Below are 19,271 nucleotides of genomic sequence, written 5' to 3'. Positions count from 1 at the left end.
CCCCCCCACAGCCTCACCGGGGGCACCGACCCACGAGGGGTGTGTGGGGGGGGGCTCTAAGTGCTTCTCTGCAGCCCCCCAGCGGGCACAAACCCCGGGAGGGGGCTGCAAGTGCTGCAGGACGAGGCCTGGACCCCCCTTTGGGGGGAGCTGAGACCCCCCCCAGGTCCCGGTGCCGGTCCCGGTGGGCCCCCCCCCCCCCCCGGTGTCCCGGGGGTCTCAGCAGTGGTTGATGCGGCTGTAGAGCTCGCGGCGGCTGCGCTCGCCCGCCCAGGTGCGGCTCTTGAGGCGGCACTTGCGCAGGTCCTCCTTGAAGTCGGCGTGGTGCATGGGCCGGTAGTCCTGGGGCTCGCAGTGTGCCTGGGGGGGGGGGGCACCCGGCACCGTCAGAGACCCCCGGGACACTGGGGGGGGGGGGTGGGGGGGTTGCTGCTGGCACCGGGGGTATTGGGAAGTGAGGAGGGGGTCGTGGGGGCTCACCTGGTACTGGGGGAAGAACTCGCGGTACCCCCCCTTGAGGACGTAGAGCTCGGGGTAGTGCAGGTGGGGGTACTCGTTGCAGGCGCGGTCCTTCTCGCGGACGAAGCGGCACCTGGGGGGGGGCAGAATGCTTGGGGTAGGCCTGGGGCAGGCCGTGCTGGTCCCCAAGAGCCACCCTCCAAGCCCCAGGAACAGCCCCCCGGCCCCCAAGAAATGCCCCCAACAGCTGCCCCACAAGCCCCAAGAACAGCCCCCCAGCCCCCAAGAGCCTCTGGTCCCCAGGAGCAGGCCCCAAGCCCCAAGAGCTGCCCCTGGCCCCCAGGAGCAGCACCCCAGACCCTAAGAGCAGACCCCCGGCCCCCAGGAGCAGCCCCCCAGGCCCTAAGAGCAGCCCCCGGCTCTCAAGAGTCTCTGGTCTCCAGGAGCCGCCCCCCAAGCCCCAAGAGCCCCCAGCCCCCAAGAGCTGCCCACGGCCCCCAGGAGCTGCCCCCCAAGCCCCAAGAGCTGCTCCCTGGCCCCCAGGAGCAGCCTCCGGCCCCAAGAACAGCCTCCCAGTCACCAGGAGCTGCCCCCGGCCCCCAAGAGCCACCCCCCCAAGCCCCAAGAGCTGCCCCTGGCCCCCAGGAGCAGCCCTCCAGACCCTAAGAGCAGACCCCAGGCCCTAAGAGCAGCCCCCCAGGCTCCAGGAGCAGCCCCCTGGCCCCAAAGAGCCTCTGGTCCCCAGGAGCTGCCCCCGGCCCCTAGGAGCAGCCCCCCAAGCCCCAAGATCTGCCCCCCAAGCCCCAAGAGCCGCCCCCAGGCCCTAAGAGCAGCCCCTGGCCCCCAAGAACAGCCGCCCGAGCCCCAAGAGCCTCTGGTCCCCAGGAGCAGCCCCTGGCCCCAAGAGCAGCCCCCCAGGCCCCCAAGAGCAGCCCCTAGCCCCCAAGAGCCTCTGGTCTCCAGGAGCAGCCCCCCAAGCTCCAGGAGCCGCCCCCCCCAGCCCCCAAGAGCCACCCCCCGGCCCCCCACGTACATCCTGGGTCCCCGCTCGGAGGAGAATTCGCAGTGGAAGATGAGGATGACGCGCTTGCTGGCGTCAAAGGGCACGATGGGCTTCTTCAGCAGGAACTCCTCCACGTCCTGCTCCATCGGCAGGTTGACAGCACCCTGGGGGTGGGGGGGGGCAGGAGGCGCCTTCAGCCCGCTGCCCCCCCGGCCTTTTGCCAGGGTGAGACCCCCCCCACGCCACCCCATGCACACGCAGCACCCTCTGCGACGCTGCTCAGCGCCTTCAGAGCGTCCCAAACCCGCGGCGTTTGATATTTTTAACGCCCCCCCCCAACTCGGACAGGGCAGGGCGAGCCCCCCCCGGGGTGCAGCAGCAGCGGTTCTGACCTTGATGTGGCCTCCCTCGTACTCGTAGGGGTACCTGCAGTCCACGATCACGCAGCTGTCGATGAAGCTGCTGAACTGCCCGCTCAGCACCGCCACCATCTGCGGGGCGCCAGGAGCCCGTCAGCCCCCCGCCGGCACTTGGGGGCGAGGTGGGGGGGCTCCCGGGACCCCTCCCGGGGCCGTTCCCTTACCATTTCGGGGGAAATGTACTTGAGGTCCTGGTGCTTGCCCTCCACCGTCTGCAGCAGGTAGGCCTGGGGGCGTTGTGCGGGGTCAGGGGCTGACTGGGGGCACCCACCCGGCTCGGGCTCACCACTTGGGGTCGCCCCCAGCAGGGCTCTGCGGCCACCCTGGACTTTGGGGGGGGTTGAGGGCACCCCGTGCCCTCCATCACCCCCAGCCCCCCACCTTGGAGAAGTCCCCGATGAGCTCACGGTGGTCGTTGGCCAGGATGTTCTCGATCTCCTCCTGGCAGAAGGACCTGGAGCGCAGCAGCCGCGCTTTCTGCCAGGAAACAGGACCAAAAAAAAATTAAAAACAAACCCCAAAACACCCCCAGGAGTGGATCAGGAGCACGGGGGGCGGGCAGGAGACCCCCCCCAAAAACCACCTCCCCAGTCACCCACCGGCTCCGCCACCTCTCCCGGGGTGCCGGCCACGCTGCGGCGCCGCTTGGTTTTGACGGGGGTGTCCCTGTCGTGGGGCCGCTCCAGGCGCTTGAGGATGGGCCGGATGACGCTGCTGGGCATGGAGGGCGAGCGGAAGAGCTGCCGGCACTTGCTGCGCTTGGTGGGGGGCTTCTGGGGGGGGGGGGGAGAACGGGACAACCCCATGTGGGTGCCCTGCGCAATGCCCACCCACCCCACAAGCTCCGCCGGTCCCCCACCGGGGCGAGGATCCCAGCTCCGGTAGCCCAGGATGTGCCCCAAGCCCTGGGGCTGCTGCTGCCCCCCCCCCCCCCCAGCCAGGGAGTTTTTGCCCCCTGGGGGGGCTTCCAGCCAAGCTGGAAGTTTTTTGGGGGGGGGTCTTTGGGGTTTGGGGGGGCTGCACCTACCGGCTCTGCCTCCTCCTGCTTCACCAGCGGGGCCGTCAGCAGGCTCGCCATCCCCGGCGGCACCTCGGCGTCACTCTGCTGCCACGGTGGGGGGGGGGACAGTGAGGGGCTCGGCCCTGCTGCCCCCCCCCCCAGCAGCTCAGTCACCCCACTCCCAGTTTTGGGGTGTCCCTGAGCTCCGACACCCCCTGGGTGTCACCAGCCGTAGGGATTCGCCCACCCCAGGAACTCAGTGCAGTCATAAAAATGGGAGGGGGACACGGGGGGGGGGGGGGCACGGTGCAGAGCAGAGCCCCCCCCCCCCCCCGTACCTTCATCTCCTCCTCGTCCAGGATCTCCATGAAGCCATCATCATCCTCCTCGCCCATGGAGGAGGTGAGGGAGCAGCGGCGCAGCACCACGGGGCTCTCGCCCTCGGGCAGGTTTTCCTTTTCGGGGGTGTCAAACTGGGGGGGGGACATCCCACAGCCCATGGCTGAGCACCACCAGAGCTGGGGCCCCCCCATGGTGCTCCCCGATGGGAGATGTGGCCCCCCGATCCCCTCCACAGTGCCACCCCCGCACCCATGGGTGCCCAGGCTGACGGATTTGGTTCTTGTGAGCAGCAGCAGCCCCCCCCCACGACCCCCCCGGCCCCTCCCCAGGCCCCCCAGCCCCTCTCACCAGCAGGCTGGGCGCGGAGCTGGGTCTGCGTGCGAACGGCTCCTTCCCCGACCCCCCCTCCGACGCCTGCAGCCGCCCCCGGTGCCCCGGCCTCTGCGGCTTCTTAAACACGAACCCCTCCTGCGGGAAGGCCCAGGGGGGGGGCACAGCGTTATAGCAGCCCTCTGCCCCCTCCCCGAGCCCCCCCCCCAAAGCCCCACTCACATCATCCCGGGGCTGCTCCCTGGCGGGGGGGCTGCTGAACTCGCTGCAGTTGGAGATGTTCCTCAGGGCCGGGCTGGCCCCCAGGAGCCGTGGCTGTGGGGTTGTTTTTTTTTTTGGGGGGGGTGAGAGGTGCTGCACGGCCCCCCCCAGACCGTGGTCTTGTGCTCCTGCATGGATCTGCCCCCCCCAAAAAAACTTACCGGCAGCGAGTGGATCCTGCGCGCCAGGAGCTTGTTGCTGCAGGACAAGGAGGGGAATGATCAATGTGCCCCCCCCCGCATGCCGTGGGGACCCCCCCCCCCCACAAAAAGGGGTGACCCAGCCTCGGGGGGGGGGGTCTGGGGATGGGGGGCACCCCCCAAACTTACTCGGTGACGACCCTGCCGGCCCCCAGCACGGCCTTCTCGAAGCTGCGGGGAGAGGGGGGGGGGCTGCGGTCAGGGGGTGTTGGACCCCCAGCCCGGGCACTGCTTTGTGTTTTTTTTTTTGGGGGGGGGGGGCCCCTCAGGGCTTCCTCTGGCTGATGCACAGCCCTGGGGGGGGGGTCAGGCTGTGGGGGGGCCCGCGGGTGGTCCCGCTGCCCACCTGTATGCTAATGGGGGCCACCGGCGCTGCCCCCGCCAGCTGGCCCCCAGCAGCCATCTGCCCATAGCCAACGGCTGGGGGGGGGGCACGGGGGGGACAGGACCCTCCTGAAGCCCCCCCCCCATTTTATCCTGCCCCCCCCCAGCGCCCAGCACCACCCGGAACAGGCGGTGGCTTCCTGCCCCCCCCCCCCCGGGCTGGATTTTGGGTAAAGGCGGCACCGTGCAAGGGGGGGGGGGACCACCACACACAGCCCGGGGGGGGGGCTGCCCCTGATTGTCTGCAGCCCCCTGGGACCCCCCCACGCGGTGTTTATGGGGGTACAGGGGGGGTTTCCCCGGGGGGGGGGGGGCACTCACACGTCCTCCAGGGCGTCGGGGTCCTCCTGCGTGGGGGAGTCGAGGCCCAGTCCTGGGGGGGACAGGGTGGGGGGGGTGGGTTGTGGGGGGGGGGGGTTGGAACACCCCAAGGGACCCCCCCGTGCCCCCCCCCCTCAAAACTCACCCGCGTCCGAGGCGTCGGAGCTCTGGGATGAGCCCGAGGAGGCGCGGGCCAGGCGGCAGCGGGGGGCCAGGGAAGGGCCCCCCCGGAGCCTTCCTCCGGGGGGTGTCACAGTGGCTGTGGACAAGGGGGGGGGGGCACGGGGCTGGGACCACCACCCGCAGCCCCACAACGCCCCCAGCCCCACGCCAGGGCCGTGAAACCCCCAGGAACATCACCCACCCCCCCCCCCCCCCAAAGCACCCCCCCAAAAAAAAATAAAGCACCCCCCCAAAAAAAAAAAAGCCCCCCCCGCACACTGACCTGCCCAGCCCCGCCAGCTTGTCCATGTCGCGAGCCAGCGTGGTGACCGGCGACATCCCCGACGACCCCCCCGGACCCCCACCCCCCCCCGCCGCCGCCACCGCCAGCAGCGCCGCCAGCCCGGGCAGCCCGCGGGGACGGCGGGGGCTGGGGGCGCCCCGAGCCGCCATGGGGGGGGGGGAACGGGAAAAGAGGCAGAAATGGTAAAGTGGGGTAAAAAGGAAAAGGAGAGAAAAAGAAAAATAAGGTAAAAGTTAAAATAAGGTAAAAATTAAAAGGAGATAAAAAGTAAAAGGGGATAAAAAGTAAAATAAGGTAAAAATTAAAAGGAGATAAAAATTGAAAGGAGATAAAAATTGAAATAAGGTAAAAATTAAAATGGAAAGATAAAAACTAAAATAAAATAAAAATTAAAATAAGATAAAAATGCAGTAAAAAGAAAATAATAAAAATAAAATAAAAATAAAAAATGAAAGATAAAAATTAAAATGAAAAATGAAAAAAATGAAAATGAAATAAGTAAAAAATTAGAAATGAAAAAGGGAAAAATGGAAAATTAAAAAAGAAGAAAAACGAAAAATTAAAAAGTTAAAAAATAAAAATGAAAGATGAAAAGATGAAAAAGGAAAAAGATGAAAACTAGAGAAAAGAAAATGAAAGAAAAGAAACTTAAAAAATAAAAAAAAAAGAAAAGAGATAAAAAATAAAAAAGATTAAAAAAATGAAAATAATAAAAAAAAGAAAATTAAAAAAATACAAGATACAAAAAAGAAGAGAAATGAAAGATAAAGGGGGGGGGGGGTGGCGGTGTGGGGCCGGAGCCGGGGCCCCCGCAGGCGGCGGTGCCGCCCCAGTCCCTATTCGAAAAATAACAGCGGCAGCGGCGCCGCCCCCCCGAGCCCGGCCCCGCCGCAAGCCCGGCCCCACGGGGGGGGGCACACGGGGGGGGGGGCACGGGGCCGGGAAGTGCGGGGCGGGGGGGGGCACGGCCGGGGCGGGTTAGGGGCCGGGGAGGGAGCAAGGAGGGGGTGCAGCGGGCAGGATGCGTGGGGGGGGTGCAATGGGGGGGTCGGGGGGGGGGGTACATGGATGGGGGGGTACAGGGGGGGTGTTATGGGGGGGGCACGGCTGGGGGCGTAAGAGGGGGGGACGCGGAGGGGGGTGGTGGGACGCGGGGGGGGGGGGGGCCGGGTGCTCGGACGCTGCCCCCCCTCCCCCCCAAAAAATAAAATAAATAAATAAATAAATAAATAAATAAATAAAATAAAATAAAATAAAATAAAGTAAAATAAAATAAAGTAAAATAAAGTAAGATAAATAAATAAATAAAATAAAATAAAATAAAATAAAGCAAAATAAAGCAAAATAAAACAAAACAAAATAAAATAAAATAAAACAAAATAAAAACAAAATAAAGCAAAATAAAATAAAATAAAGCAAAATAAAGCAAAATATAAAATAAAATAAAATAAATAAAATAAAATAAAATAAAATAAAATAAAATAAAATAAAATAAAATAAAAATTTCCGGGGGGGGGGTCCCAGCTCGGCCCCACCACGTGGCACCGACCCCACGAGCCCCCAGCCTCGGCCCTGCTTTGGGGGGGGGGGGGTGTCGGGTTTTGGTCCATCTGTCCGTCCGTCCAGCTGTCCTTTTGGGGGTGCCCCCCCCCCCTTAAACCCCCCCCCCGGCCTTTCTGATGCAGAGCAGGGGCTTTGAGCCATTGTCCCGGCCCCTTCTCCCTTTTCAGAGGGGACAATAAAAGGGGGGGGGGGCGAGCCCTGCCTGACCCGAGGGGGGGGGGGCAAATAGGGGCAGCCCCCCCAAGGATTTGGGGGGGTGGGGGGGTGGGCACCCGGCCCCCGCTGGCAGCACTGTGGGGGCCCTGGAGGGGCTGGAGGGGACTGGGCGGGGGGCCTGTGCCCCCCCCCCTGCAATTTGTGGCATTTTGGGGGGGGTTATGGGGGGGGGGCAAACAGGGGCAGGGGGCTCACTTTAATGGCTGCCGTAATTAATGATCACTCTAATTAACGAGGCCGGGGCGGGGGGGGGGCTGCCCCCTGCCCTGGGGGGTCCCCTTTGTGCCGGGCCCCCCCGCCATGGGGTCAGGTCCCCCCCCGCCCCTGGTCCTGCACCCCCAGCTCCCCCCATTGCTCAGAGCCCCCCCCCCATCCCCCGGGACCCCCTGCTGCCCCCCCCCCCCAATTCCTCAGGGCCTCCCCTCCCCTTTATTTTACCCCCCCCATTGCTCAGAGCCCCCCCCCCATCCCTCAGGACCCCAAGCTGCCCCCCCCCCCATATCTCAGCCCCCCCCATCTCATCCTACCCCCCCCCTTTCCCCCCTTTGCCTGTGCCCCCCCAACCTTCAGGACCCCCAGCTGCCCCCCCATCCGTCAGACCCCCCCCCAGAAGCCCCCAGCCCCCCCCAAGACCCCCCCCAACCCCTCCATCTCTCTGTGCCCCCCCCAGAACCCCCCAGTCCCCCCATTTCTCTGCCCCCCCCCCAGAAGCCCCCAGCCCCCTCAGGCCCCCTCCATCCCTCAGACCCCCCCCAGAAGCTCCCAAGCCCCCCCCAAGCCCCCCATTTCTCTGCCCCCCCCCCCCAGGCCCCCCCATCTCTCAGGGCCCCCCCAGAAGCCCCCAGCCCCCCTATTTCTCTGCCCCCCCCCTCTGAAGCCCCCAGCCCCCTCCTCAGGTCCCCCCCATTTCTCTGCCCCCCCCCCGAAGCCCCCAGCCCCCCCTTAGGCCCCCCCATCCCTCAGACCCCCCCAGAACCCCCAACCCCCCCAAGCCCCCCCATTTCTGTGCCCCCCCTCAAGAACCCCCAGCCCCCTCCTCAGGCCCCCCCCAGCCCTGAGACCCCCCCCAGCCCCCCCATTTCTCTGCTCCCCCCCAGCCCCCCCCAGCCCCCCCCATCTCCCTGCCCCCCCCCGTTGCCAGGCAACCCCTCGGCGCGCTCCAGCAGGCCCCGCGCGGCCCCGTTGCCATGGCGACGCGGCGGGCGCCATGGCGGGCCTGGGCCTGGGCCTAGGCCCGGGAGCGGCGGGCGATGGCGGCCTGCGGGCTCTGTACGGCTGGCTGGACGCCCTGCCGCTCTCCCGGCCCCGCAGGAACGTCGCCCGCGACTTCAGCGATGGCGGTGCGAGCGGCTCCGGGCCTCCGGGGAGCCGGGAGGGGGCTTTAGGGGGGCCAAACCGTGGCTGTGGGGCCAGGCCCGGGCCTGCTGTAGGGCCAGGCTGTGGTTGTAGGGCCAGGCCGTGGTTTTAGGGCCAGACTGTGGTTTTAGGGCCAGACTGTGGTTGTGGGGTCAGGCCCAGGCCTGCTGTAGGGCCAGGCTGCGGCTGTGGGGCCAGGCCTGGGCCTGCTGTAGGGCCAGGCTGTGGTTGTAGGGCCAGGCCTGGACCTGCTGTGGGGTCAGGCTGTGGCTGTGGGGCCAGGCCCGGGCCTGTTATAGGGCCAGGCTGTGGTTGTAGGGCCAGGCCCGGGCCTGTTCTAGGGCCAGGCTGTGGTTGTAGGGCCAGGCTGTGGTTGTAGGGCCAGGTCCGGGCCTGCTGTGGGGTCAGGCTGCGGTTGTAGGGCCAGGCCCGGGCCTGTTATAGGGCCAGGCTGTGGTTGTAGGGCCAGGCCTGGGCCTGTTATAGGGGCCAGGCTGTGGTTGTAGGGCCAGGCCTGGGCCTGTTGTAGGGCCAGGCTGCGGCTGTAGGGCCAGGCTAACGGCTGTAGGGCCGGGCCGTGGTTGTAGGGCCAGGCCCGGGCCTGCTGTGGGGTCAGGCTGCGGTTGTAGGGCCAGGCCCGGGCCTGTTATAGGGCCAGGCTGTGGTTGTAGGGCCAGGCCCGGGCCTGCTGTAGGGCCAGGCTGTGGTTGTAGGGCCAGGCTGCGGTTGTAGGGCCAGGCTGCGGTTGTAGGGCCAGGCCGTGGTTGTAGGGCCAGGCCCGGGGCCTGCTGTGGGGCCAGGCTGTGGTTGTGGGGGCCAGGCCGGGCCTGCTGTAGGGCCAGGCCCCGCGTCCCACCACCTCTCCTCCTCCTCTTCCTCCCCCCGCAGTGCTGGCAGCCGAGGTGGTGAAGTTTTTCTTCCCCGCCATGGTGCAGCTGCACAGCTACGTGCCCGCCAGCTCCACGCCGCAGAAGCTGGCCAACTGGGGACACCTCAACAGGTAGCGGGGTGGCGGCGCCCCCGCTCCCCGCCGGGCTGGGGGGGATGCGCTGCCCCTCGGAGCGGGGCTGTGGGCACTCGGTGCCCTGCCCTCCCGCCTGCCGTTTTGGCTCCTGTTTGTTTTTTTTTTTATTATTATTATTTGTCTGTTTTAGGAAGGTTTTGAGTAAGCTGAACTTCTCCCTCCCGGACGAGGTGATCCGTCAGGTGGCGCAGTGCCGGCCGGGCGCGGTGGAGCAGGTGCTGCTCCTGCTGCGGCAGAAGATCGAGGAGAAGCAGAAGCAGAGCAAGGCGCTGCCTGGCCCGCACCAGGTCAGAGCACGAGGCAGGCGGCAGGGCCAGCCCCTCCCGGCCCCCCCCGGGGAGCACCACGGCCTGCTGTGGCTCTCTTGAGCAGCCCGGAGGAGCCGCTGTGAGCCGGGGAGGTTTGGGGACGTTTCCTCCGCCATCCTCTTTTGTCGCTGCTCGTCACCTCGCTGTGACAGCCCTGGCAGGCGTGCTGAGGGCTGAGCAGCTCCAGGATGGGGGCTGGCAGCAGCTCCCGGCCGCCTCCTCTCCTGCCGCAGCCCACGAGGGTCCCAATCCTGGCATTGAGAGGAGGACAACGAGCCTGGGGGGGCTTGGGGCTGGCTGGGCTGAGTCCGCCAGCTCAGATTCGGCTGCGGGAGGGGCTGTGGCTGCGCAGGAATTCGGGCAAATTGATCCCAGCCCTGCCTTCGGGCGGTAGCTCCAGCACCACGCTGCTGGGAACCCCCTGCTCTGAGCCGACCTCTGCCACGGGGGCAGCCGATGGGTTGGGGTGCTCCGTGTCCCCTTTTCCTGACAGGGGGGTGGGCCAGGACCGCCCCCCTAGCAGGGGGGGCTGCTGGCAGGCTCGCCCCCATGGTGACGGGGGGTTTTCCGTGCAGGAGCTGGGCGTGAGGACGGCGCAGGAGGAGATGGGCTACCTGGAGACGGGTAGGGCCCCCCTACACCTCGGGGCCCCCCCCTCCTAACCCAAACTCTGCCTTCTGGTCCCTGCCTCCTGCTTGGGGGGGGGGCATCCAGGGCTCAGAGCTGTTTGGGCAGGGCACGTGCTGATGGAGGGAGGTGCTCCGTGTGCTAATTGACCCTAATTGCGCTCAGGGACCCAGGTAGCTGATGACAGGAGCCGTGCAAAGGGCACGGGGCTGCGCAGGGGGAGGGCCAGGCAGCGCAGGAGGAAAAAATTCCTTACAGTGAGGGTGGCCAAGAGCTGGCAGGGGTTTCCGAGCGGGGTGCCCGGCGCCTGTCAGCACCCAGGACACATTTGGGACATGCCCTGGGTGCCGTGCTGCAGCTTCTGGTAGCCTTGGGGTGAGCGGGCGGCCTCGATGAGCTTTGTAGGTTCCTTGGACCCAACCTCTCCGCTCTGTTTTATTGTGTCCCTCTTGACAGGGTGTCCCAAGGTGAAGAGCACGGGACAGGGCTGTGCCCAGGAGCCCCCCAGGGCTGTGGGGTAAGGCTTAGTGCTCTGTGGGGGCTCTGTGGGGGCTCTGTGGGGGCTCTGTGGGGGCTCTGTGGGGCTCTGTGGGGGGCTCTGTGGGGGCTGTGCCCCTCCTGGGGGCTCCCTGCGGGCTGTGCTCCGCAGGTCCATTGGGGCACAGGCTCCTGGACCCCAAAAGGTGCTGGGCACGGCCGGGGGGCTCAGCCCCACGGGCTGTGGGTGCTGCTGGGGGGCTCAGTCGCTGTCCTGGGTGCTCCCCTCCCTGTCCCAGGGGGAGCAGGAGCCCGGATCCCATGGGTGACGCCGCTGCCGTCCGCCTGCAGCTGGCAGAGAAGGAGCAGGCGCTGCTCCTGGCCCAGGAAACCGTGCAGGTGAGCGGCACCGGGACCGGGCCGGGCTCCCCGTGCCCTCCCGAGCCTGTCCTGCAGCGGCCCCGTGCTCCAGGGCCCTTTTTTTTTTTTTTTTTTTGGGGGGGCACCGCTGGGTGTGGGACAGGAACGGGGCCCGGATCCCCCGCAGGTGCTGCCCTGCCTCAGTTTCCCCACGCCTGCAGCTCTCTGGGGCTGCTCCGTGCTTCCTGCCCCTCTCACGGCCGCACCACCCGCCCCGTGGTGCCCCCCCCCTCCCGATTTCCCCCCCTCCCGGGGCTAACCGAGCCCGGTGGGGGGGGGGGCCGAGCTGAGGGCAGGTCCCGCTCAGCTCCTGCAGCTGAAGGTGCGGCGCCTGGAGCAGCTGCTGCGCCTCAAGGACACGCGGATCGACGACCTCAGCCGGCGCCTGCAGCGGGAGCAGCGCTGAGCACAGCCCCCCGGTGCCCCCCCGGTGCCTCCCGGTGCCCTCCCGGTGCTCGGGGGGGGGCTGGAGCAGAATTACAGCCCCGTACCCACCCTGACCGTGCCTCCCCATCCGTGCCTCGGCGATGCTGATCCGTGCTGTGCTCCATCCTTCCCTCCGGGGGCGGCGGGGGGGCTCCCGGTTAATCCCCGGGGGGGTCCCGGTTAATCCCGGGGGGCTCCCGGTTAATCCCGGGGGGGTCCCGGTTAATCCCTGTTGGGGTCTGATGCCTAATCCCAGGGGTGCTGCCCGTTAATCCCTTCGCGGAGCCGTTTCGGTGCCCCCCCCACCCCCCCGTCCCTGCCCCCGGTGCCCCCCGAGCCCCCCCCGCCCGTCCCGGTGCGGGGCTCGGGGAGGGGAGGGGGCACCGGGGGGAGGCGTCCCCATGGCAACCGCGTCGCGCGGGGTGGGGCCTCCCGCCGCCAAAGCCCCGCCCACCCTCTCCCCATTGGCTGTTCTCTAACATCGCCACGCCCCCCCTCCCAGCGCCGGCCCCGCCCCTTAGCGAGAACCCTGCCGGCGGGCCGCGTAGGAACCGGAGCCAATGGGAGTGGCGGGGGAGGGGGCGTGACCGCGGAGCGGGCGGGCCAATGGGAGCGGCGGGGGGGTGTGTCCGAGGCGCGGGGTGACCAATAGGAGGGCGGGGGGCGTGTCCCGGTAGTGGGAAGCGGGCAGCGGGCAGCGCCCGGGACGCGGCGGTGAGCGGGGACGGCACCGGCGGCGGGGGGGGGGCTCGGGGGTGCATTGGGGTCCCCGGGGGTCCCCACCGGCCCCCCGCCAGCCCCCTAAAAGCGCGTGGGTTTTGATTTTTTTAATTTTTTAATTTTTTAATTTTTTATTAATTTTTTAATTTTTTTTTTACATTTTACCGTTTTCCGTTTTTAACGTTTCCGCCTGGTTTCCGCGCTCCGTTCCGGCGCCCTCCCCTCCAGCGCCCCGTGCTCGGTGCCAGCCCCGGCCCCCGCCCCGGGGCTGTGCCCGTTACCCCCTCCCCCACCTCCCTCCCCTCCCCTTTTCATCCCGGGGGCCGGTACCGGGGTCAGTGCCGGGGTCACGGCCCGGTCACGACCCCGCCGCTCCCCCCCCGGGCCCCTTTTCCCCTCCCCAGGGGCCTTTCCTGGCCCGGTCCCAGCCGCGGTGACCCCGAGGCCGTGGGAGCTGCGTGGCCCTGGGGAGCTCCGCGGAACCGGGGGCGGCTCCTCGAGCACTGGGGGGGCAGCACCGGGGTCCACCACCTCCCCCCGGGTCCAGCTTTCACACCGGCAGAGCCCCGGTGCCGGTGCCCAGGCTCCCCCCCGGCATCCCCGGTGCTCCCCGGCCCTTCCCGGTGCTCCCCGGCCCTTCCCGGTGCTCTCCGCCCTTCCCGGTGCTCACCGACCCCCTTTTCCCCCCCCCCCCAGCTCCGGCGGCGCCCCTCGGAGCATGGCCTGGCTCCACCGCCTCTGAAGCTCGGCACAAGGACACCGCACGGCGGCGGGGACCCATGGCTGCGGCCAGCAAGGGTGAGTCCCGTTACCCCCCCCCGGTGCCCCCCAGCCTCCCGGGGTGCTCCCGGTGCCGCTGCGTGCTCGGTGCATGGAGGTGACACGGAAAAGCCGCGGCGCTCCCGGCCCTGCAGCACTCAGGACACAGCCCCGGGAGCTCTTTGTGCTCTCCTCTCCTCGTGGCCACCTCTCCGTGCCCCCCAGGCTGCTGGCACAGCCCACCCGGGGGCACGGCGCCAGTGTCCCTGCGCCGCGTGCTGTCATCACCTGAGGCTCTCCTGGCAGCGCTGCCGGTCCCGTGGCCGCGGTGCCAAGGGCAGGCTGCCCGTCGCCTCCTTGCCCTCGCTGCTGGGGCAGTCCCAGTGCTCCCAGTGCTGCCTACTGGGGGACAACGGGGACCCTGTGACAAAAGGTGGCACTTACAGCCTGGGGAGCCCAGCGCCGGGGCTGGCTGCTGGCACGGTGACCCCCAGGGAGGGGCCCGGCGACCCTCCTGCCGCTGTGGTGGGGCTCGGTGCAGCCCCCAGCCCATGGAGATAAAGCAAAACGGCCCCGGGGGGGGGTCAGCCGCTGCCCGAGGCTGACTCACGGAGCTGTCGGCGTGGCTGCCTGGGTGTGTGCAGGATGCTCGACTGGATTGCACCCCTAATTTCAGTGCTGGGGCTGCCAGCAGGAATTTGGGCTCTGCGTGGTGCCAGCACTCGGGGTGGGGGCCCCGTCCCCCGTGGGCAGGGCGCCCCCACAGAGGTGCCCGGGGGGCTGCTGCTCGGGCTCTGGGTCCAGCAGCAGGCTGGGATCTGAGCCAGGGCTCCCCACGATGATCCTACGGGGCCGTGCTGGGTTCCCCCCAAACCGTGCGTCCCCCGGGGTGGGGGGGGGGTGTCTGTGAGTTCAGGTGGGGACACCCCCGTCCCACGGCCCCGCACCCGCGGGCCCGCTGCCTCCTGCACGCCGAGGAGCGTTCCTCGCCAAGCTGTTCCTGCCCAACAATGCCGAGTTATTAAATCTCCTGCCTGTCAGTAAATCGGGCACAAAGAGCCTTTTCTTCAAGGAGGCAGCAATCTGCTCCCTGCCTGCTGCCAGATGGGCGGCTCTGGGGAGGGGGCTTCGCCCCTGCTGGGTGCAGCACGACGCAGGGGCAGCGCTGCCGCAGCTCCCGGCTTTTTTTGGGGGGTTCTGCCCCCCCCTCCCACACGCCCCAGCAGTCCCCACACGTCCTCCTGCCCCACATCTCTGCTGAAATCACCGGGACCCTGCTGTGTGCCCGGCCCCGCTCCCAGCTCGGTGCCTGGCCGCAGAGCCCGTGCTGTGAGTGCCCCCCCCCAGCCCCTGCAGCAGGATTTCCCCCCCCCCACATCTCATTGCTGGGGGCTGTGCCTCACCCCATGCGGGCAGCCTGGCCGGGCCATTTCCAGGGTCACTGCTGCAGGAGGAGGAGGAGGAGGAGGAAGAGGAGGAAGAGTTATCTCCCCCTGGCACCCCGCAGACCCCATCCTGCAGAGGCACAAAGCCCCAGGGCGCACAGCACCGCTCCTGGTGGGCGTCTGGGGGTCTCAGGAGCTGGGGAGGGGCGCGGAGCCCACCCTGCCCTGTGGCTCTGTGTCCCCGGGGGCAGCGGGTGAGGCGTGGGCTCTGTTTTCTCACCCCCTGCAGGCGGCAAGGCCAAGGCGGGCGGCGTGCGCTTCGCCCCCAGCCAGCCCGCGGAGGGGGCCCCTGGCCACGTCCACTTCCAGGAGCAGCTGCGGGACTCGGCGGTGATGGTGACGCAGGAGAAGGACGGGCACTTCCTCGTCAAGGTGGGATTTTGGGGGGGGGGCACACCTGCTTTTTGGGGGGCTGCTGGGGGTGGACACGTGCCCGGGGAGCCCGCGGGTGCCATGGGGATCCCTCTGCACGGGTGGCTGTGAGGGCTCCTCGGGGCGTGGCTGTGAATGGGGATGTTTTGGTGTGGATTTGTGGGGATAACCCCCGATTTCCACCCCGTTGCTGCTGCCCGGGCCAGGCTGCGTTTGCCTGAAACCCTTGGGATGGATCCGACCCCTCAGAGGGGGGCTCCTTTCCACGAGGAATAAAACCAGCGAAGGGCTCTGCAGGTACACCCCGGCGCTGCGTGAGGCAAGAGCGATTTAAAATTCCCTTTTGAGCTCTGAGTCAGTTATTTGATGGGTTATTGCCCCTAAAAATTGCTGCGGGTTGCTGAGCGATCGCCGCCCCGGGGGTGGCTGCTGGCGTTGCGCTGCCGGCACCGCACGTGCCCTGCAGGAGGGTCCCCGAGGCAGCTGCTGCTCCTCACGGGGGGGGATTTGGGGGTGGTTTTGGGGCTCTCCCAGCCCCGAGGAGCTGCGGTGCTTCCCGTGCAGCCTGCCCTGTGCACGTTGGAGGTGGAGGAGAGCTTTGTCCCCGTGCCGGGGGTGCGATGGGCTCGCTGGGGCTGCTCACCCCGTGTCCCTGTGCTGAAAGCCCCCGGAACATTTGGTTGTGGTGTCACAGCGATGTCTCCGAGCTGCTCACGGGCAGGAGGGCTGCTGTGCGAGGCACGGGGCTTGCACTTTGTGTATTTGTGTGGGTGTGTGTGTGTTAGATCACGTAAAAAAGGATCTGTTTACATGGAGGGTGGCGGCTGAGGCTCGGGCACCGTGGTGGGGTGGCACACAGCTGCCTGTCCCGGCTGGATGTGCCCGCAGCGGGGGTCACACATCCCCCATATCCTGAGATTGGGGGGTTTTTGGGGCCAGAGGGTGATATCTGCCCAGAGGAGCTCCCCCCACACCCCCCCCCCAGCAGCAATCAGCTCCTCGCCTCCCCCTGCCCGCATGGCTGCAGCAGTTGGGGCGCTCGGAGGGTGGCGTCCCCCTTTTCGGGGGGCTCTGGGGTGCTGGGGGCCGTGGGGGGGGCCCTTCCCAAAACATATATCGCTGAGCATGATGGAAACCAGCATGGAGGCTGGGAGAGGGCTCTGGTTTTTGTCAGAGTGGATAAATGCTGCTGGTGTCCTGGCTCCTGCCTCAGGTCCCCGAGCGCTGCTCGGCTTCCACGGGGGGGGGGGGGAAATGGGTTCTGCTGCCCCCCAAGAAGTCCCCGGGGTCCTTCTCAGCAGCGCCGTTCCCAGCAGCGGTTATTTCTGCCGCTCTCCTTGTGCAGCTTAAAATAAACGTGTTTATTCCATTTTCCTGAGTGTTTGGGAAAACGCCCCCCCCCCCCCCCCCCCCCTTCCAACTCCCCGTGGCTGCTGCCACCTCCGTGGCGCCCGGGGGCGAGCGCCGGGTGCTGGTGGGTCCCTGCCCCACAGGAGGGGGTGTGGGGTGGGATGTGGGGGGTTTGTGAGCCCCTCGCCCTGCCTTCATCCCACCCGGCGTGACCCCTGCGCCCCTCTCCCCCCCGCAGGTGGGCTTCCTGAAGATCCTGCACAAGTACGAGATCGCCTTCCTCCTGCCCCCCTCGCAGCGGCTGGGGAAGGACGTCTGCGCCCTGCCCCTCCCCAACCCCAACCTCAGGGTCCTCAGCGTCACCTCGGGGCCTGAAGGTAAGGGCCCCGTGTCCTCTGCCTCCCCTCGGGGTCCTGGGGGTGGCTTCTGTCTCCCGGGGGGGCACCTTCCTGCCATCCAGAAGTGATTTAACGAGGGCTTAATGGGGATGTGTGATGGAGAGCGGCTCCTGCTGCTGTCCCCATGTCCCCAGCTGTGTTCCCGTGTGGGTGGCACCAGCTCGTCACCCCTGCTGCTTGGGGACGTCCCCGATGCCACCCCAATCCCAGTGGAGCAACGTGCGGCAGGGGATGGGGAGTTTGGGGCAGGAGCAGCCAGGGCGCAGGGTGCCAAGCGCTGGGTTTGAGACCCCCGGGCACCACAGCGCAGAGCTGGGAACCCCTGGGGGGGCTCCTGGGTGGGGGCAGCCCCCCCTGCAGGGAGCTGGGGGGCCGTGTCCCAGCGCCTGCCCCTCGCCGTGACAGCATGGGGAAGGAATCCGTGTTCCCACGCGCCCCCCGGGAGGCGTCCGCCCCTGACCCCGCTTCGGGAGCACCTTTTTTTGTGGGATTTCAACCCAGGAACCTGCTGAACGCAGCCCAGGCACGCTCGGATTTTTCGCCCTTGCTCTCTCTGCCCCTTCCCCGGTACCGAGGGTCCTCGGGGGGGGGGGGTGGGGGCTGCCTCGGCCCTGCCTCTCAGCCCGGCTTCGTGCTCGGGGCCAATTCCCGTGCCGGGGAGGGAAGGGGAGCGTGGTCCTGGCCACAAGCACCATGCCGTGGTTCTGCTGCCTGGGATTTGTTTTGCTGCAGCAGCTCAGCCTCCTCCCAGCCCTTCCGGAGCTGGGCACGTGGCAGCCCCCACCCCTGGTGCTCAGCACCTTTGTATTTCCCCCCCCCAGCACCATTTTTGGGGGCCCCCCAGAGCCGCTGCCCCCGCGCTGTGCCGTGTGCTCGGGCAGGCTCGTGGCCCCGGGGCTGCTCTGACGCCTTTCTTCTGCTGAGCTGCCGCAGGTGTTTATTTTTCTGCCTACTCCCTGCTTTTATTGAGAGCTTTTTTCCCTCTGGATGGAAAGCAGCCGCCTCCTCCGGCTCTGACAGCTGTGCCTGCGCTCCGGGGGGGGGGGGACACAGGGCTGTGGGGCCAGCCTTTGCCCTTCTCCTGGCTGCCTTTGGGGCCGTTTCCTTGTCCCCCTGCCCTGCACGGGGGCATTTGAAGTATTTTGGCACGGGTTCTCATATCAGGAAGGGTTTGTGGTGCCCGGCTGAGGGGAGGTGGTGACCTGGGGCACGGCACGGGTGCCCACCCGTGGCTGTGTGCAGGGCAGGGTGCTTCCTTTGGGTGCTTTTGGGGTTGTTTGCACATTGTGCTGCTGCTCAGGGTGCTGCTGGATTTGGGGTTGGGTGCTGTGGTGCCGCTGAGCCGGGCACCACAAACACCAGCTCCGTGCTCCTGCCCTGGGTGATGCCAGCAGCAGCTCGGGGCTGGAGGCTCCCAGATCAGGACCCCCGGGACATCAGCAGCTCCTGCCTGCCCCCCAAAATCCTGCCCCCCCCCCCCCGTCCCCAGGCTACAGCATCAAGTGCGAGTACACGGCGCACAAGGAGGGAGTCCTGAAGGAGGAGATGCTCCTCGCCAGCGAGACCGGGGACGGCGCCTGCCTCAAGGTGGTGGTGCAGGCCCGCGTGATGGGTAAGGGCTGCCGTGGGGCTGGGGGCGTCTGGTTGGGTCCAGGATGTCTGTCCTGCCCCCCCCCCGGGGGTTCACAGCCTTGGGGGGGGGACACGTGCAGCTCCCGTGGGCCTCACGCTTCAAAACCTCCCTGGGTTTTGGTGCTGGGATTCCTCCCAGCTGGCTGCAGCCCCTGCTTCTGGGGGTCCCTGCTTCTGCAGCCCCCTGTGCCCCCCATTCCTCCCGGTTCCAGCCACTGCTCCCCCCCCCGGTGGAGGTTTCTGAGCCACGGTCCTAAAGCAGCACACTTTTCACCCCAAAATCCCCTGGGCTAGGGGACAGCGCAGGGGGAGGCCCCCCCAGCTCCCTGGGTGATAGCGTTCCCTGGGGGGGGGACGGGGACACGAGGCCCTGTGAGCCTGATCACACCCCAAAAGGGCTCCAAAAAGGGAGTGCTGGTGTCACAGAAGGTTCCAGGCCGGTGCCCGTGCCCCCATTTCCCAATTTTTCCCCCCCCTCGTCCCGCAGACCGGCACCACGGCACGCCCATGCTCCTGGAGGGGGTGCGCTGCGTGGGAGCGGAGCTGGAGTACGACTCGGAGCAGAGCGACTGGCACGGCTTCGACTAGCCCCCGGGGTGGGGGCGTCCCCCCAAAACCCCCCAAAACCCTCCGAGGCTCCTGAAGTGCTCCAGCAGCTCCTGCCTTGGATGGGGCTGCGCTGGGGAAAGGCCCCCCCCCGTGCTGCCCCCCTGCTGCTGCTTCCCCCTCGCTTCTCTCCCACCCCGTCCTCCCCAGGAGGGGGCATTTGGGGGCATGGGGGGGGGGCAGACCCCAAGCTGGGCCCCCCCGGGTTAAATTTTACCTCCTGGGGCTGGCTCCCCTTGCCTGTCCATGTCCATATCGAGCACCGCCTTGCTCCCCACCTCGTGTTTTCCCCCCCCATTTTGCTTTTTTCCCCGTCCCCCCCCCTGGCCGCGGCGCGAGGGCTGGGAGCAGCGGCTCGGTGCCGAGAGCAGCAGGAGGCTCGGCGTG

The 19,271-nt window shown here is 67.3% G+C and overlaps 3 protein-coding genes across 4 annotated transcripts; 2 read left to right on the top strand and 1 right to left on the bottom strand.

The window, feature by feature from the left end:
• Positions 1 to 12: 12 nt before the first annotated feature.
• CDC25B (cell division cycle 25B) lies at positions 13 to 5,334 on the bottom strand (the record flags this gene model as incomplete). The annotated part of the gene is made up of 16 exons (XM_084286559.1): positions 13 to 360; positions 481 to 592; positions 1,493 to 1,626; positions 1,855 to 1,953; positions 2,046 to 2,108; positions 2,263 to 2,358; positions 2,481 to 2,651; positions 2,909 to 2,983; positions 3,220 to 3,354; positions 3,572 to 3,691; positions 3,776 to 3,868; positions 3,976 to 4,012; positions 4,144 to 4,185; positions 4,720 to 4,771; positions 4,865 to 4,978; positions 5,169 to 5,334. 16 exons carry the CDS (start codon positions 5,332 to 5,334, stop codon positions 220 to 222), a joined length of 1,650 nt encoding a protein of 549 aa, XP_084142685.1. The 3' UTR covers positions 13 to 219.
• A 2,837-nt stretch (positions 5,335 to 8,171) lies between these two features.
• SPEF1 (sperm flagellar 1) lies at positions 8,172 to 11,132 on the top strand (the record flags this gene model as incomplete). Its single annotated transcript, XM_084286557.1, has 5 exons — positions 8,172 to 8,304; positions 9,209 to 9,320; positions 9,475 to 9,631; positions 10,736 to 10,796; positions 11,056 to 11,132. The coding sequence occupies 4 exons, from the start codon at positions 8,172 to 8,174 to the stop codon at positions 10,748 to 10,750; spliced, it is 417 nt and encodes a 138-aa protein (XP_084142683.1). The 3' UTR covers positions 10,751 to 10,796; positions 11,056 to 11,132.
• Positions 11,114 to 19,271, top strand: ADISSP (adipose secreted signaling protein). Of its 2 annotated transcripts, none has more exons than XM_084285874.1 (6): positions 11,114 to 11,155; positions 13,019 to 13,120; positions 14,756 to 14,898; positions 16,487 to 16,625; positions 18,136 to 18,258; positions 18,766 to 19,271. In XM_084285874.1, exons 2-6 carry the CDS (start codon positions 13,102 to 13,104, stop codon positions 18,864 to 18,866), a joined length of 525 nt encoding a protein of 174 aa, XP_084142000.1. In that variant the 5' UTR covers positions 11,114 to 11,155; positions 13,019 to 13,101; the 3' UTR covers positions 18,867 to 19,271. The 2 variants fall into 2 exon arrangements, with proteins under 2 accessions (XP_084142000.1, XP_084141999.1); XM_084285873.1 differs by lacking the exon at positions 11,114 to 11,155 and adding an exon at positions 12,280 to 12,316.

This window comes from Netta rufina (assembly GCF_964035555.1).
Source record: "Netta rufina genome assembly, chromosome: 4".
Classification (NCBI taxonomy): Eukaryota; Metazoa; Chordata; class Aves; order Anseriformes; family Anatidae; genus Netta; species Netta rufina.
This window is presented reverse-complemented; position numbering and strand designations above follow the sequence as displayed.